This window comes from Oryctolagus cuniculus, chromosome 6, assembly GCF_964237555.1.
Source record: "Oryctolagus cuniculus chromosome 6, mOryCun1.1, whole genome shotgun sequence".
Classification (NCBI taxonomy): Eukaryota; Metazoa; Chordata; class Mammalia; order Lagomorpha; family Leporidae; genus Oryctolagus; species Oryctolagus cuniculus.
In genome coordinates this window covers 37,301,808-37,320,370 of record NC_091437.1, presented here as the reverse complement: position 1 = coordinate 37,320,370, position 18,563 = coordinate 37,301,808, and the positions used below count along the sequence as shown (strand labels likewise).

The following is an 18,563-nucleotide window of genomic DNA, read 5'->3' as shown; positions in this document are numbered from 1 at the left end:
GAAACTACTTAAGGCACAAAGGAAGCACTCAAGAGATGGGAAGTTAAAAGCAGCATTCAGATGAAACGTGAGAGCAGACAGCCTGAATTCTGTATGGAACTTTTATTGGACAGGTAATGGGGAAACGACATTCTCAGGTCACCCTTTGAAGTAGAGAAATTGTGACAAGAAGGTTAAATGGTGGCAAACAAAAGGACGTTTTGTGCTTCATAAATGCCAGCACAGAGAAACCAGACTGGCCTGGGTGACAGTTCTTCTACGGACTGGAAGGAATAATGATGGAGCTTCAGGGCTGCCAGGGAACAGCTGCCGCTAGCACTCCCTTGAGGCTCCAGGCAGGCACAGGGAGCCCAAGGAGAGCACAGAAAGCTTCAGTCTGCTCAGCGAGCGGCACTTGTCCTTATTATATGATCACTGGATATTTAATCTACTAAAGGATGGTCTTTACTGACCAAATCGGTATGTACCAAGAACTCAGATAATTTAGGTTATCTGCTTTTAAACATTAAGAGAAGGTACCATCTCCACAGATGGTACCTTGGTTCACAGCTGAGTGAACCAAGACTCAAGAGTTAAATGGGCCGGTGCCGTGGCTCAATAGGCTAATCCTCCGCCTTGCGGCGCCGGCACACCGGGTTCTAGTCCCGGTCGGGGCGCCGGATTCTGTCCTGGTTGCCCCTCTTCCAAGCCAGCTCTCTGCTGTGGCCCGGGAAGGCAGTGGAGGATGGCCCAAGTGCTTGTGCCCTGCACCCCATGGGAGACCAGGAGAAGCACCTGGCTCCTGCCATCGGATCAGCACGATGTGCCGGCCACAGCGCACCGCGGCGGCCATTGGAGGGTGAACCAATGGCAAAGGAAGACCTTTCTCTCTGTCTCTCTCTCTCACTGTCCACTCTGCCTGTCAAAAAAAAATAAATTAAAAATTAAAAAAAAAAAAAGTTAAATGATGGGCCAGGGGTAGTGCAGTAGCAGATAAAACTGCCACCTGCGATGCTGGCATCCCATATGCATGCCGATTCGAGTCCCAGCTACTCCACTTCTTATCCCGCTCCCTGCTAATGTACCTGGAAAAACAACAGAGGATTGCCCAAGTGCCTGGGCCCCTATACACTCACTTAGGAGACCAGAATGAAGCTCCTGGCTCCTGGCTCTGGCCTGGCCCAGCTCTGGCTACTGCAGCCATTTGGGAAGTGAACCAGTGGATGAAAGATCTCTTTCTGTCTCTCCCTCTAACTATGGCTTTCAAATAAATAAATAAATATTAATTTAAAAAAGAAGTTAAATAATTCAGGCTGTTAGTACCATAGCTAACCTATTCTTGGTGGTAGGCATGGGGATGGTGGCAGATAAAAAGGAGCTTATGTACTAAAGGAACCACCACAGATAACTAAAGATTTTTAAATCTTAATAAAGATCTACACTAATGTGGAGTTTCAAAAGTCAATTCATTCCAAGGTCAAGTAAAAGAGTGCTGACTTTAAATAACGGGAAAACAGCTGTGCTTTTCTTAAGCCCCACCTCTCCTCCCTCCACAGTATCCCCAGTGTCACCACTTCAGACAAATCACCAGGAGGGAGCACAGACTGGAATCTCCCAGACTACAGGTCACACACAGCTCTTCTAGGAAGATAAATGACAAGCCAGTAAGGACAAACTCAGCTAGTGGCAGTGGCAGATGGACTCCAACAAAACACCACAGCCTGCAGATAGCACAGTCCTTGCCTTCCTGAGGAAGCTTTGCTCTAACTCATCAAAAACAAAGTTAGAGACAATTGTTTCCAATGAAAAGAGGAGTTAAGGTTAAAAGGTTTCAGCTTGCAATAGCAAGGTAATTCCAATCCCCCCTCCCCAGCAGGAATTTCAATTTTAAAAAAATTTCAACAGTTGCTGTACATTTTGCTACTGTGAACTAGAAATAACAAAATGGCTGACAGACACAAACCTAACTGGTTCCTTGTTAGTTCTTTAATCCAAGCACTCAAACCCTCAGCATCCACCATCAGCGTTGTCTCTAACCTCGTATTTTTGTTTTCAGCTTAGTTCACAACCAATAGCAACAGAATGTAGGGCTACACAAAACAGCTGTATTTACCGCTAACTTGACTCCCGATTATATTATAATTGACAGTGGACAGCACAAATTCATTACATCACATTACATTTGTCACATGAAAACTCATGATGTAGCAGAAATGTCTACGGAAGCCACTACATTAAGGAAAATACTAGCTACCCATGGGGATAAAGAGCTACTTGTTATACTAAAATTCAAAAAAGGAGGTTCTCACTGCAGAGAACTCAGAGAATGGCAGTTCCACGTGCTGTTGAACCAGAGAATGAGAGAGCGCAGGGCACATCAAGATGCAAATGGCAATAACAGACTCAAGAAAGAAAATGATTAAGTTTTCCCAGGCAAAGGAGACAGGAAAAGACGGGGGTTGGTCTCCCCCAGGCTTTCCCTATTGAAACAATGGAGAAATTAGCTAGGAAAAAGACTTACTTACAGGATCCAAACCTTCTTTCTCTAGTTTGGCTTTCTCCAAGTAGTAACTCCTCTCGGCCACGCTGAGAAGCCTCCAGCTCTCACTAATCTTCTTATTGATCTCGGACTGAGGGAGGTGGGGGAGCTCTTGCTGCACTTTCAGGTAGATGTCGTAATAGTACAGAAGGTAAGCAGACCTGAGGAAGCAATGACTTCTTCAGGTTTTCCTTTACTCAACCGCGAAATACCAGTGTTAGGGTTCAGCTGATGGAAAACCCAGCTTCTCATTTCAAAGTCTATCTCAACCAGGACTAAACACCCAGTAAGGAATATTTAAATAATGCCCCCAAGGCATCTGGGAAGCTGGCAAAATTAATGCAGACAGCAAGCAGCTGTTCTCCCCCTTGGAAACCTGGAACCAGGCTCAGCTGGTTTACTGTTCCAGCAGAAATGACTGGCGTAAAAACCCAATATAAGCAAAGAAAGATGTGGTGTCCTGTCCTCGCACGCTCAGGGGCTGGCGACCCAGGCTGCCTGCCACTCACACGCTTCACTCCTTCAGTCTTTGGCCAGCTGACTGGTCGACAATACCTCCCCAAGGCTGAGAGGAAAGCAAGCAGAAGCATCACAGCGAACCAATGCTGCTGGCCTCAGTGGGTTCATGGCGCTCAGTTAAGAGGAACATAAGAGCTGTAATTTGGACATTATTATTTATAATTCTATAATTTTATTAATGACATGTTCTAAATATTTAGATAACAATGATGTAACAACAAATAATGTGCTCATAGCTCTTTTATGTATGAAGAGCTTCTATCATCTGCACGGTGCACTTCCTGTGGTGACACCTAGTAAGCAAGGTCTGGCCAGGAATGGCAAATGCGAGCATAAATCCAGTCCTTTGCTGGGCCACCCCCAACTCTCTCCTCCTATCATCCAGTCCAGGACTCCAGCATCTGCACCCTTTCAATGAATCTTAAGGTCTCCCTCAGCTAAACACAGCTCCCCAAACAGCTTCTGTTTACAGATGCCAGCAGCCATGGAAATATGTTGGCTTACCTGGGTTTCTTGGCCTTTTCTCCGTGTATTTTATACTTTTTCTTCTTCTTGGGTGGCCCAGGGGAGGTGTAACAGTACGCATCCTCAATTTCCTCCATCACGACAGTTACCTCAGTACCATCGTATGATGCATCCATGGCTAGGGGAGAGAAAGTCAAACACAGAGTTTCAAGAATCTCCCCTAAAAAGGGCAGCAGCCTCCCGGTTATACAATCCCTCAACTCTGCTGTTGGCCTTAAGGTGTATGGGGTGGGGAATGTCTCCCTCTCCAGATATATAAGGCTTGGGAAATCACTGGGTCAGGCCCTGTCAAGGCAACCACAGGTGGGACTCGAAATTCAATAAATCTATAGCAGGCTCATTTTTAAGCTGATTATTTTGTATGGCCTGTGAAAGATGTCATAAATATCCAAACAGCCCTGGGCCATTTCCAACCTCAACAGTTGCTAAGAAGCACCGGGCTTACCTGTTAAACATAGATTCCAGGGCTCTATGTCAGCCACTGGGAATCAGAAGAAAGGGGATAGAAATCTGCCGCAGGTGATTCCTTTGACCATGCAAATTTGGGACCACTGGCTTAGAGGGCTTCTTCACTTGTATTCATTCTCGGGAAACTCACAGGAAGCCTTTAGCTCAAACATTTTTTAGCTCCTCATTACAGAATTCCAAATGGAAACAGGCAAAAAGGACATGTGGGGAGGCAGGTCTGGCCCTCCCCTCACCTGCTTCATTACCCTAAGCAAACAGCTTCTGGATTCATTCACTCATTCAGGCACACAGTGAATGCTTACATATAAGATGTTTACTTTATACTCCGCCAGCTTGAGTGATTTGGGAGCTGGCCCTCTGCTGATTTAGCTTCAGTTCTCTCTAGGTTCATAGCAGAGAGGGGGAGATGCCTCATCTACCATCACACAGACTTATAGTGACACGACTCAAAATGACAGACAATGCTGAGATCTGTCAAGCACTACACAAAGGAAAGGGTTCATGATTAAAGATGATAATGTGGCCGAGATTCTTAACCTGCCCAAGGCTACTAGGCTTAAATAGGGACCTGGGAGTTTTTTTAATTCAAAAATCCAACTCTTTGGGCCTTTCATTATGCTACACATCCACTTATCTCCACTGGTAACTCTCTAAACCAATTCTGTTCTATAAACTGTTCTACGTCTGTGCTAGCCAATATGGTAACCACTGGCTGCATACAACTCTTGAGCACCTGAAATACAGCTGTTGTGACAGAGGAACTCTGTTTTACTTAACCGTAATTAAACAGCCACATAGTGGTTATGATATTGGACAGCACAGATATGAAGTCATCTGATGGGGCCGGAGTTGTGACGTAGCAGGTTAAACCGTTATCTGTGATGCCAGCATCCCATTTGGGCACCAGTCCTTGTCTCAGCTGCTCTACTTCCAATCCAGCTCCCTGGTAACGGTCTGGGAAAACAGTGAAGCATGGCTCAAGTGCTTGAGCACAACCACTTGTGAGATCTAGAAGAAGCTCCTGGCTTCATCCAGGCACAGGCCCAGCTGTTGCAGCTGTTTGAGGAGTGAACCAGCAGGCAGAAGATTTCTGTCTCTCCCTCTCTCTCAATGTAACTCAGCCTTTCAAGAAAATAAACAAATCTTTAAAAACACACACACACACACACACAACCTGGGGCTGGAGCTGTGGTGCAGCAGGTAAAGCTGTGGCATCAGCAACCCATATGGATGCTGGTTCGAGTCCTGGCTGCTCCACTTCCGATCCAGCTCCTGCTAATGCACCTGGGAAAGCAGTGGAAGATGGCACACGTGCGTGGGCCCCTGCGATCATGTCAGAAACCCAGAAGAAGCTCCTGGCTTCGGACTGGCTCAGCTCTGGCTGCTGCAGCTATCTGGGGAGTGAACCAGTGAAGGGAAACTCTGTTTTTCTCCCTCTTTCTCTAACTCTGCCTTTCAAATAATTGTAAAAAAAAAAAAAAAAAAAAAAAAAACAACAACAACAAAAAAACCTGACTAGCTCAAGAAAAGTTAGTTTTTTTGTAGCCAAGTTCTAACTGGCAGTTTTACACACAGACTCAGTCCTTGGAAGGAGAGAAACCATCCGATTTGATGGGAGGGAAATAATGCGGTGGCTCCCGAGAACCCAGCAGGGGGACAGAATGGACTCCGGACACAGGCAGACGCGGGAGGACACCCAGGGCTGAGAGAAGCAGTGCAAAGCAGCTCATCTAGACCTCACTCCATGAATGAGGTGGCCGCTAATGCATGACATCAAGCCAGGAGCCGGATCCAAGAGGGAACTCCAACCCCGCCATCTCAGATCTGTAGATTTCACACGCCAAACCTCAGCTGTTCCTACTCAGAGAGGAGGACGATGCACCCAGGAGCTCCCAGGATCCTCTGTCAAATGCCGTGAAAGCCAAAACCCTCCCCAAGGAAACGCAGACATGGACTATTTCAGCCTTAATTTTAAAGACATGCCCAGGCTAAGAACACACGATCCCCAAGGTTCTTTTTAGTTCTGTGTCATCTCTAAACAATTCCTATTAAAAGAAAGAAAGCTCACAAATAAAAAAAAGAGCGCCACATTCTGTAATAGTCCACGACTTGGCTGGGTAACAATGGGTCAGCAAAGCGTAAAGGAAGCTGGAGTTCAAACCAGCGACTTCTGGACCCTTCCAAGTCCTGTAGAGAAAAGCAGCTAACTGCGGGAGAGGCTCTGTGGAGAAAGGCGCTCAGGGTTTAGGGGGCAAAACAGCTCCGGAAAGAAGGCCAGGACAACCATCTGTGGGTGCGGACTGGAAAGGACTGCTCCGTTCTGAGCCTGCGTCCCGGTTTATTTTCAGATCGTGTTTCAGCGAGGCAAAGGCCAGCGGGATAGCACAAACGTTAAAACCAAGGACCCTGGAGGACAGCCGATCTGCGTTCGAATTCAGGTCCCGCTGCTTAACAGCAACCAATACCAGCACGGGTCGTGCGACCTTAAGCCGTCTCCGTCCCCTCTACAAGCCTCAGTTGCAGGCGATCCCTCAAATCTGCAAGCCACTTTCACCGTGCCCCGAGATACCCTCAGGACCTCGAGACGGCCTCCGACTCCAGGCTAATCCCTACCCCCCCGCTTCGTTTCGGACGTCAAAATTCCGACCGCCGCGCAGGGAGCTGCGCCCCACGAGCCCCACTTTGCAGGAGAGTCCCCGGAGGCGGAGAGGGCCGCAGCGGCGGGCTCCCGGTGGCCCAGCGGGTCGGCGGCGTGGCCGGGCCCTCGGGGGGTGGGACTTACCCAGAGCAGCGTGCAAGCCGCGCGGCTCACATGCCTGGAGGCGGCCGGCCCGGGCGCTCGACGTGGGGGCTGGCCGGCGCGCTCGCGCTCCCCGCGGTCGGCGAGAGGCGGCTCCGGTCGTGACAGCGGCAACCAGGAAGTGGAGGCGAGGGCTCGCGCGCGCATCCCGGGGGCTGGAGGAGCCCCCGCCCCGCGGCCCCGCCCGGCGACACACGGCGCGGAGTCGCGACAGCCCCTCTCGCTCTCCCTCCTCGGAGTGGCGACAGGGGCTTGTGAAGGGCGAGTGTAGGAGCACGGGTTCGCTCCGCAGGCTTTTCACCGACGCCGGCCAAGGGCCCCGGGGGTCGAGCCCCGGGGATCCCGAGGAAAGTAGCAGAGACACGGGCGTCGCCGCTGCACCGGCTCGGCGACAGCGGCAACAGGAGCAGCAGCAGCACCAGCAGCACACCACGGTTCGCCAGGGAGACCCGTCCCGGCGGCCCTCGCGGCACACCGGAAGCGGCCGGCGGCGCGTGACGGCGTGTGACCCCCCCCCCCTCCTCGCGCAAGCGCAAGAGCCCAGCCCTAGCTGGCCAGCCGGCCCGTAGGAACTGCGCAGAGGCTCGCAGCGGAGGGGACTGCTAGCACTGACGGACTGCTTCCGGCCACAGCTCCGGAGCGGCGGAGGAAGCTGTGGCTGCCGGCTGTGGGACACCCCGGCCGCTCAGCCCACGGGCACTGCTGTGGGGCGTTCAGGTAACAGGGACGGGGCTGTGCCGAGAGTGAGAGGTCGAGGCCCCGTCTTAGCACTCCGAGGCTCGCCGGGTGCCGAGAAGGCTACAGCACCACCCTCCTCTGCACGACGTTCACGGCCTGACCCCAGCCCTCGTTCAGAATAGAGTTGGTACTTCCTAGTGCTGCGTCAAGCCCCGCTCCTCACCGCCGTGATCGGTCCTCCATTCGTCTCCCGCTGGCCCACCGATGGTGGTGACAGTGAGTTCCTGGAGTCACTCAAGCCGAGCCGAAGGATTGTGTGGAGAGGCTGTGGGAATCAGGGATGGGACTGGATTGTCGCTTGTGCCACATTTTACACGTCGCGTACGTTGCGTAGCCTCCTAGCCACTGCCACGCCCCTGCCTGGACCGCTGCAGTTCTTCCCACCTCCACTCTTGTCCCTGTGGCTCCCACAGCAGCCGGATTGCTTTGGGGGCACCGTCATTCTGGTTGGGTCACTCCCTGCTGAAAACCCTCCAGTGTCTTCTCCTTCACTTAGAGTAAAACTTGACAGCCTGACCAAGACTTTGTCAGGTTTGGCTCTTGCCTGTTTCTCTTCGCAGGTCTCCTCTCAATAATGGTGGTTCCCAGACAAGCTTCAGAGCGCTCTGTAGCGTTCCGAGCAGTGGCTTTGTCGTGAGCCACCCTGGCTTTGAGTCCCAGCCCTGCCACACATAAGCTGTATTAAGCCTATGGTGGGATTAACAAATTATGTTACTCAGTAGAGCCTCAACAGTTCATTCCTATTGCAGTGAATGGCACCACCATCCAGTGGATTGCTCAGTGCTCAACTCACGAATCTGGGAGTTACCCTTGCTCCTTCACCTCACACCCAGTCCATCAGCAAGGCCTGCAAAGACACAGCCCAACACTGAGTCCTTCTCACCATCTCCATTACTAATCTCAGCCACCATCTCATCTCATGTGGGCTCCTCCGGTTCTGACAGCCTGAAATTCCATCCTTCACACAGAATTCCTCTCTTTTGCTTGGTGAAAGTCCCGCAGTACTTTCCTACTGCCCTCCAGTGAACATCCAAGCTGTCTGTGGCCCAGGAGGCCAGGCTGCTTTTGCCTTTCGATTTAGGGCCTCCTCTTAGGAAAATGGACTTTATTCCTTGGGTTTTCCACCCTACACCCAAAGAACCACAGGGCAGATCTGATCATGTCATTCCAAAAAACAAAAAGAAAATTTGCAAAGGCCTCTTAATGCCCCAGAATCAAGCTAGAATCCTATCTCAGCCTTCCTATGATTGAATCCTTTCTTCTCCAAGGACTTATTTTTTCATGACCAAGAATTCCACACATATGAAGGATCTTAAAAAAAAAGTCATGGAAAATGTGTATTGGACTTCAAAAAAAAGTTGCACCACAATAAATATTTTTAAATTCTACTTTCCATTAACTTTCTGTGGAGCCTTGTATTTCCTTAGCTCTCATGGATTCTAATTTGTTCTTTAAGGGTCAGCATAAATACTGTCTCCTTTGAAGTGCACTGCTCATCTGTGCCCCACTTCTGTGTTCCCGTCCTCTGTAACCTCTGTGGCAATATTTCACACAGGGTTTGTCTTCCCTGTTTTCCTGGTATGCTCTTCAGTGGTGGGCAGTATGCTCCATCTCTGTACAGCTGGCATTAAGCCCAGTGCCAGATACATGGGGGACACCACTGATGGATGGGTGGAGGTGGTAGGAAGGATGGCCTTGGTAAAGGGCAGTCACAGCCACTTTTGCTCTTTGAGCACACTCATGATAAAATACTTAAGCAGGCAATTACCAAAATCGCTACAGCTTGATCATGTTTTGTTCTACCAATCTGTGTGTGGGGAGGTCGGGGGAAGGGGGGAGGGGATTGTTTTAAAATTTTAATAGCTCCAACAACACACAGACCACAACACTCTCCAAAGACCTTCTCTTTTTATTTAAGATTTATTTATTACTTAAAGTCATAGTTACAGAGAGAAATCTTCCATCTGTTGGTTCATTACTCATGGCCACAGTGGCTGGTACTGGGACAGGTTGAGGCTAGGAGCTTTGCCCAGGCCTCCTACATGGATGGCTGGGGCCCAAGTAGCTGGGTCATCTTCCGCTGCTTTCCCAGGTGCATTAGCAGGGAGCTGGATCAGAAGTAGAGCACCTGGGACTTGGACCAGCAACCACATGGGATGTCAGCACTGCAAGCAGCGGCTTAACCCACTGTGCCAGAGCGCCAGCCCCAAGACCTTATGCTGCCATCCTGGCCCCTAAAGGCATTTAGTTTGGCTCACCTGTCTAGAATCCAGTACTCCATTCAGACAGGGACTTTAGGGATCATCTGATACCATGAATTGCAGGCGTGAGACATAGCAGAATCCTTCTAAACTCTTGAAAAATACTTCCTCTCAGATTCTCATTGAAGCAGGTCAGGCTTGAGTATCATCAAATCCTGATATGTCCTTCCTGGTTGAGCCCAGTCCCTTCAACTCCCACTTTTTATTGGGAAAACATGCCCAGAAAGGGAGTGTACCTAAGCCTGCTCATCACTTCTGCCATCATATCTCACCCCAATTAGCAGCAACAGCATCCTAATATTCTAATTGATCTCTTTGCCCCTTTGATCCATTTCTCAAAAACAGCCAGAGGGATTCTTCAAATACAAAACATATGACCCTTGCTTCTCCGAAAACCAGTGGGTTTCGGATGCACCCAGAATAAATCATCAACTCTTCCCAGTGCACGTTTGCCATACCTTGGAGTCGTGCAAATCTTTTCAGTTCCCTGGCCACCTCGAGCCCTTTCCTGCTTTGGAAACACAGCTGACGCTGTGTTCTTTGCTGGACTGCCCTTCTCCCTACTCTTCACAGAGCTCACGGCTTGCATGCCATCGTCTCAGTGAGGCCACTCCCGACCACCCTTTGTAAGTAGCTCTCCCTCCACTCCCCAGTGCAGTCTGAAATCTCCTTCCCTCTGTAATTATTATTTCTCTACCCCCACAACATCTTCTGTTTTACCAGGGCAGGGACCTTGACTCTGTTGTTCATCACTGTATCCTTATCACTCGGCCCTTGTAAATATTCATTAACTGAATGTGTGACTATCAGAACCATCTTTCCAGGCCAGATAGTGATAGAGCTTTGAAGACGTCACTTTGCTGGAGTTTCAAGCAGGGCCATGGAGAGGTAGCTAGAGTACTAATTTGAGTCTAGAAATCCGAGCTGCGTGAACATGGGCCTCAGTGACTATCCATAAAACAAGAACGAGGTGGACAATAACTCCGTGACTTTCTGCAGCGCATGGCTGCCTGCAGATCTCTTTCACCTTCTGTATTTCAGTGTGTGCTCACAGGGGCAGAGCAGACATTGTCATCCCCATTTCTACAGAGGCTCAGAAGGTTTAAGTAAACCAGTTTATCTCTAAGATGCCTTTGGTTTCAGATAGTCTGTGAGTCTATGTATGTCGTCTCCACAGTCAGTAGCATGAATCTTACGTTCTCTTGCCTTTGGCCATATTCTATCATTTACTAATAGAGTTTTAAAAAATCTGAACCCATCTTTTAGGGGGACTTCACTTTGTGTGGTTCCTGACAGGTTTTGTCTTCTCCATTTTGTCTTCTCAGTTGTCCACACTTGTGGCAAAACAAGCCGCGAGCAGGAAGGATATGACGCTGTTCACTGCAAACCAGCCTTGTTCCCTGGAAATTGCAAACAAGGGGAACAAGAAATGTTGACAGTTCTCCCCGGAGAAAAAAAGGAAGGTTGTGGAAGCTGTGGACTCAGGCATGAGGAAAGGCGACGTTGCCTTCTTACAGGATCGCACCAAATTTGAAGAAAAGGTGTGGGAAGCCTCTGTGGGTGCACAGCAGAAAAGGATGAGGAATGCACTCTATGACGACACTCATGGCCGGTGCCGTGGCTCACTAGGCTAATCCTCCGCCTTGCGGCGCCGGCACACCGGGTTCTAGTCCCGGTCGGGGCGCCGGATTCTGTCCCGGTTGCCCCTCTTCCAGGCCAGCTCTCTGCTGTGGCCAGGGAGTGCAGTGGAGGATGGCCCAAGTCCTTGGGCCCTGCACCCCATGGGAGACCAGGAGAAGCACCTGGCTCCTGCCATCGGATCAGTGCGGCAGCCATTGGAGGGGGAACCAACGGCAAAAGGAAGACCTTTCTCTCTGTCTCTCTCTCTCACTGTCTACTCTGTCAAAAAAAAAAAAAAAAAAAAAAAAGACACTGATAAGGCTGTTTTTGCTTGGTTTCAAGAAATCCATGCCAAAAAACGTTCTTGTGACTGGTTCCGTCATTCAGAAAAAAGCACTAAACTTGGCCAACATGCTTGGCTATGACAATTTTCAAGCAAGTGTGGCCTGGCTACAGATTTAGAGACCCCCATGGAATTGCTTTGAAAGCAGTCTGCAGAGAAGACAGTGACAGGTGTCCAGTGCATGGTCTAGGAATAGATAAGGTTAACGAATGGCGTGCAGGGGAAATTATAAAACGGATTGCTGATTACAGCCCAGATGATGTGTGTAATGCTGATGAGACAGAAGTGTTTTTCCAGTTGCTTCCCCAGCACACATTTGCTGCTAAAGGGGACCATTGTAGAGGGGGCAAGCACAGTGGTTGACAGCACCCTTTTGTTGCAACACTTCAGGGACTGAAAAAATGCGACCATTGATTGCTGGTAGGTCAGCCAGCCCACGATGCCTCAAGAATGTGCATTCCCTCCCCTGCGAGCACCAGGCCAACCCGTGTGCATGGATGACCAGGGATCTGTTTAATGAGTGGCTGATGCAAGTGGATGCCAGGATGAAGCCGGTGGAACACCGGATCCTCCTGCTCATTGACAACCGCTCTGTTCACAGCGTGCTGCCTCGGCTGAAGCGGATTCAAGTGGGGTATCTCCCCTCCAACTGTACTGCTGTCCTGCAGCCACTGTGTCTCAGCACAATTCACACCATGAAAATCTATATAGGAGTCACTTTTTTTTTTTTTTTGACAGGCAGAGTGGACAGTGAGAGACAGAGAGAAAGGACTTCCTTTGCCGTTGGTTCACCCTCTAATGGCCGCCATGGCCGGCGCATCACGCTGATCTGAAGCCAGGAGCCAGGTGCTTCTCCTGGTCTCCCATGGGGTGCAGGGCCCAAGCACTGGGGCCATCCTCCACTGCATTCCCGGGCCACAGCAGAGAGCTGGACAGGAAGAGGGGCAACTGGGACAGAATCCGGCACCCCAACCGGGACTAGAACCCGGTGTGCCAGTGCTGCAGGCGGAGGATTAGCCTGGTGAGCTGCGGCGCCTGCCAGGAGCCACCTTCTAAAACAGATCCTCCTCAAGCTCAACAGTAGTGAAGACCAAGAAAAGGTGGACATCAAGCAGGCCATAGGCATGACTGCTGTGGCACAGTGGTCAGTGAAGCCGTCCACGGTGGTCAGATGTTGGCAGAAGGCAGGCATCATCCCAGTAGAATTCACAGATTCTGACACTGGGGCAGCAGCCTGTGGATCAGACATTGCCACTGAGAAGCTGTGGCACTCAGTGGCTGTTGCCGTGTGTGTCCCCAGTAGAATAAAGTTCCAGGACTTTGTCGCTGCAAATGATGATATCATCTCCCAGGAGCTGCTGGACCCAGGGCTTGGTGCTGGTGAAAATGCTGGTGGAGCTGGGAGTGAGGATGAGGAAGTATCTTCACCTGAGCAGCCAAAAGCCACCATTACAGAGGCCACCTCAAGTGTGTAGAAACTTAGACAATTCCTTTCCACCGTGTGGGTGTTACCAATGCCATGTTTGGACAGCTAAATGGCACAGATGAATATTGAATGAAAAGGGTGACAAACTCTGGTTGACTCCCAAATCACAGATTTCTTCCAAACAAAATAGTGTAGGAATTAACTGCCTCTTTTATTTTATTAAATGTAGTTTACAAGAATAAAGATTTCTTTAGATAGCATATTGAATTAATGTAAGTAAAGCAGTATTAGTATAACATTCTGGTATTCTGAAATAATCAGAAAAACTCCTTGATTGGAATTTGGAAATGGAGTTTGACTAATACATGTTCTCTGTTGATAAAGGCAGTGTTTCACAAACATGTCTGCACATTAGGGTCACTTGATAATCTTTTTCAAAATTCCAAAGCCCAAGCCAAATTGTAGCACAGTTAAATCACAATCTCTTGTGATGGGTCATAAGTATTAGCAGTTTTAAATATTCCCAGTTGATTTCAGTGTGCAACCAAGTGTAGAAACTACCAGGTTAATAAGGAGAATTGAGTGCCCTCTGCACCCAGGGCCAGTTTCTTTCCAGTGAGTCTAGCTCAGTGCTTTACAAATTTTAGCTCACATCGAATCACTTGGAAGGCTTGTCACAACCCCAGAGTGCTGGGCTCCTTTCCTGCAATTTCTGATTCAGTGGGTCTCACGCGTGACCCAGGAACTTACATTTCTAATATGTCCCCATCTGTTGGGCCACTATCCATTGAGAACCCTTGGTCCAGCTGGATTCTAGCACGTTTCAGCTGGCCGTCTGAATACTCCCATCACTAACCCTTCTAATAAAAGATCATCCAGAACTCTCAAATCCTTTCTCTTCCCTGATTTAGGAGCTCTAGTTTTGAACCTTCTTAACCATATCCTTGAATGCCCCAACAATTAGCCAAGTACTAGAGGTATACCCATCTGTGCCCAAGGAACTAATAAGAGCCATCTAGCCCATTACAGCATCTTCTGGTACTTGCGGCATACCATACTTAGGAAGCTGGAGTACAGGGAAATAAAGTGCATGAAAGGGGAGCCATGATGCAGCCTGGGAGGGAGGTTAGAACAGTCCCGTCAGTGGACATCTGGGGAGAGCATATTATAGGACCACGTACTGGGAGGAGGCACCCACCTCGCCTGTGTTGTCATGAGGGTAAAACGTGCACTGGAACAGACGAAGCACGCTAGAAAAGCTGTCTTTGGTCATTACCAGGCATCCTTATCTGGAACTCGACCAGTACCATCGGGAGTCAGAGACCTTCCTTCCGATCCTTTCTTCCGTGACCTGATCTTGAGGTTCAGGGTTTGAGTGCTACCAACCCGATGGATAGATACTAACTCAACTTCTCTGTTTCCTATCACAAAGAATGGCTCTTTGAGTCAAAGGGAAGGCATCCAGAGTGAGCGTTGTGGCACAGTGGGTTAAGCCACTGCTATGACGCTTGCATCCCATATCAGAGGGCTGGTTTGAGTCCCAACTGCTCTGCTTGTGATCCAACTTCCTGCTGACATACCTGGGAAGGCAGCAGAAGATGGCCAAGTACCTAACAGCCTGCCACCTCTGTGGGAGGTTAGGATGGAGTTCCTGGTTCCTGGCTGCGGTCTAGTCCAGACCTGGTTGTGGCCATGTAGGGGAGTGAGCCAGCAGATAGAAGATCTCCTCTATCGCTGAGCCTTTCAAATCAATCTTTAAAAGGGGAAAGAATGTCAGAGTTACTGATGATTGCCTATTATATGTCAAGAAATGCTTCACTGGGGCTGCTGTTGTGGCACCGTGGGTAAAGCTGTTGCCTGAAACACTGGCATCCTGTGTGGGTACTGGTTGGAGTCTCAGCTGCTCCACTTCCTAGCCAGTTCCCAGCTGATGGCTTGGGAAAAGCAGTGGAAGATGTCCCAAGTGCCTGGGTCCTTGCCATCCACATGGGAGACTCAGATGAAACTCCTGGCTCCTGACTTCAGCCTGGCCCAGCCCTGGTCATTATGGCCATCTGGGGAGTGAAGCAGTGGATGGAAGAATGAAAGCTCTCTGTCTCCCCCTCTCTTTGAAATAAATAGATCTTATAAAGAAAGAAATATTTATCATTTAATTTTCCTAGCCAATTATAATACAAAGCACCGAATCCTAATTTAATCCAAAGGCTACAGACTTGCTAAACAGCTGTTCATGCTACCATAGGCTGTGCTTTTCAAAATGGGTGTTTTAGCACAGTCCAGCCACCAGAGGGCACAGGAAGGCTACATCATTACAGGAGACGGTTTTGCCACCTGAAGTAGCATCAGGAATGGCTGCTGACAAATTCTCAGAAATGGCAGAGATTGAGAGGGAAGCAACATAGGAAGTGGGACTTCTTCAGTCAACTAACCTAGAAATAAGTGTACCCAGACAACATAAACTATCCCTGTTACACATTATCTTTTCAATAGAGGCTTTTTCAAAACTATGGATAACCACAGGCCATGTAATTGACCTGGACAGATAGACACGCTATGGGAGTAAGCCAGTGTCAGAGAAATAATGAGCTATATTAAACATGCCCATTTTTGCAATAATTTAATATACCCATCACTGGCCATAGGTTCTCTAAGGACAAAGAACATGGCCCTACCCTCAGAAACTCAGTTGGGGGCCAGCATTCGACTTGGTCCTGTATCAGAGCATCTCGTCCCATGTCACAGTACCTTTGCTCTGCTCCTCATTCCAGCTTCCTGCTCATGTGTACCCTGGGAGGCAGCAGTGATGGCCTAGGTGATTGGGTTCCTGCCACCCAACCCAGGAGACCTGGATTGAGTTCCCAGCTCCCTGCTCCGGCCTGGCCTGGCCCTGGCTATTACAGACATTTGGGGAGTAACTCAGCAGCAGGAGTTCTGACTCTCTCAAAAACCAAACCATGTTATTTCTAAAAAAGAAAAGGCAGCTCAGTTAGTAGAGGAAATAAGGGGTAGAGCTGGCTTTGGGGCACGGTAGGTTAACCCCCTGCCTGGGATGCTGGCATCCCATATGATCACCGCTTTGAGCCCCAGTTGCTCCACTTCTGATCCAGCTCCCTGCTAATGCCCCTGGGAAAGCAGTGGAATATGGTCCAAGTCCTTGAGCTCCTTTAGCCACATGGAAGACATGGCTGGAGTTCCAGGCCCTGGCTTGGGAGAGAGTAGAACCTCTCTCCCTCTAACTTTGCCTCTCAAGTAAATTAACAAACCTATCTTTAAAAAATGAGAGGTAGGCCGGTGCCGTGGCTCACTTGGGTAATCCTCCGCCTGCGGTGCCAGCACTCCGGGTTCCAGTCCCGGTTGGGGCGCCAGATTCTGTCCCGGTCACTCCTCTTCCAGTCCAGCTCTCTGCTGTGGCCTGGGAAGGCAGTGGAGGATGGCCCAGGTGCTTGGGCCCTGCACCCGCATGGGAGACCAGGAGAAGCACCTGGCTCCTGGCTTCAGATCAGCGCAGCGCGCCAGCCGTAGCAGCAGCCATCTGGGGGGTGAATCAATGGAAGGAAAACTTTTCTCTCTGTCTCTCACTATCTAACTCTGCTTGTCCAAAAAAAAAAAAAAAAAAAAAAAAAAGAGGGGTAAATGTCATTTAGTGAATAGAATGGGATAGCAATACAAAGGGGGAGCCTAAAGGAGCCCTTGCATGAGAGAAGAGAATTTTCTGTAGCAAAATTACCAAGCACACTAGGAGTTGGAGTTAGGCAGATGGAGCTGCGAGGCAACTCCTGGCATAGCAACAAAGCCCATAAAGGACAGTGCATCTGGGAACACCTAACAGCAGTGCTTACTGAGTCAAGCTAAAGACATGAGCAAAGGAAGAGGTTCTGAGATCTTGCAGGATACTTAGTAATTTTGCACTTACCCTGAAAATACTGGAGGACCACTGACAAGTAGCATGAGTCAAATTATTATTCAGTAAAATAACTGGTGACTAATGTGGAGGCTGGGCTGCAGAGAAGCTCAAACACTAGTTAGGCTGTGACACCGTCCAGAAGAGAAATCATGAACACTGAAGGGAGGGAAGAGGTACTGCAAGAGAAACACAAGATGGATGAGTTTGGTGTAGCAGTTGAAGATGATCATGGGAATTTCTGGCTTAAGTGACGGTCATGCCAAGATCAAGAGAGGTTAAGTGAAGGAAAGATGAGTTTGTGGGTCAGATTGCATGTGCCTGGGCATCCAGGCAAAGCTGTGCAAGAACAGCTCTGGGGAGAGACAGATTTCCTTGTTGGCTAGAAAGGTCAGGCTGAAAATCATTTTTGGGACACAGACAATAAGGCAACTGAAGCCAGAGATGTAGATATCGCTATCTGGAGAGAGCTGGTGTTCAAGACGCGGGGGTCCATGAACCAACCTTTTCATAACCATGTGTGTAATCCATGTGTGTACACCTGCATATGTGGATACTAGAAGTGCCCTACTCTCATCAGTCTCAACTAGATTTGAAAATAAAGAACTAAGCAGTGGTGCCAAGTAAACAGAGATGAGGCCAAGGACACAAGTGCGGAGATGACCGATGGGGAGGCGGAGCCCCCCAGATGCGAGAGCATGACTGTTGAATGCACTGCACAGAGCTCTGGACCCCAGGCACTGTGTGTAGACAGGGTGGCCTGGAGTCCCGAGATGCAGGGCCCTCAGAGAGCTGTTCAGTCCTACTTCTGCATTCTGGGGCTGGGACTCAGGTTGGGGGCAGAATGCCCAGGCAGACTGCAGGAGGACTAAAAATGGTCTTGAACCCTGTATCTACTCTCACCCCGAGGACTCTGAGAGACGGACAGAGGGGAGGGCGTTCTAGGAGAGGCTGCATGGCAGACACGAGCAAAGGGCAGCCGTACAGGTCACTCCTTACCAAGTGACGTGCTCCAGCTGGGAGTTCCCCTCCCATTTCTCTTACTGCTCATAAGGTGTTAGCTCAGTTTACTGGGGGGAAAGATGTGGCTCAAAGGTCAGTTGCCAAATTTAGAATCAGGACAGCAGTACAACAATAAGCAGATTTGGGTTTTCTCATCTTGGTACAGCACAGGTGCAGGGTGAGACCTGCAAGGTTCTCAAGCAACCTAGCTCCCTCCCCTCTCCCGATGGGAAAATTGAGTCCCCAATTGCCTAACTGATTCACTGGAGACCAGAAAAAGAATTGGGTTTCTTTACGCTACATGTCTATGAAGACAAATCCTTTGTTGTAGGTGGGAAAAATTAATGACAGAATCACTCCAAATATAGAGATGGTATTTTAAAATGTGCGGTACCTAAAAGGTAATCCTCCCCTTGCACTTAAATAATTTAGACACACAATA

At 49.3% G+C, this 18,563-nt stretch overlaps 2 protein-coding genes across 4 annotated transcripts in view; one reads left to right on the top strand and one right to left on the bottom strand.

Annotated features, from left to right (window-relative positions):
• The window catches only part of HMGXB3 (HMG-box containing 3), a 55,621-nt gene extending 47,867 nt beyond the window's left edge, over window positions 1-7,754 (bottom strand). For 2 of the 3 annotated variants that reach the window (XM_008255250.4, XM_017341188.3), the window contains exons 1-3: window positions 6,813-6,948; window positions 3,542-3,680; window positions 2,505-2,679 (exon numbers count right to left, since the gene is read on the bottom strand). In XM_008255250.4, the coding sequence (XP_008253472.2) occupies window positions 2,505-2,679; window positions 3,542-3,678 (312 nt within the window). In that variant the 5' untranslated portion in view covers window positions 3,679-3,680; window positions 6,813-6,948. Of the gene's footprint in view, window positions 1-2,504; window positions 2,680-3,541; window positions 3,681-6,812; window positions 6,949-7,731 lie in introns of those variants that run through there. The other variant, XM_070076305.1, reaches the window with a different exon arrangement.
• A 3,404-nt stretch (window positions 7,755-11,158) lies between these two features.
• Window positions 11,159-13,550, top strand: TIGD6 (tigger transposable element derived 6). The gene is given in 8 exon segments (XM_070076309.1): window positions 11,159-11,446; window positions 11,759-11,802; window positions 11,804-11,901; window positions 11,903-12,141; window positions 12,144-12,501; window positions 12,832-13,289; window positions 13,292-13,358; window positions 13,360-13,550. Coding segments are annotated over 8 exon segments (1,563 nt in total). The 5' UTR covers window positions 11,159-11,196; the 3' UTR covers window positions 13,409-13,550.
• The last annotated feature ends 5,013 nt before the right edge of the window (window positions 13,551-18,563 follow it).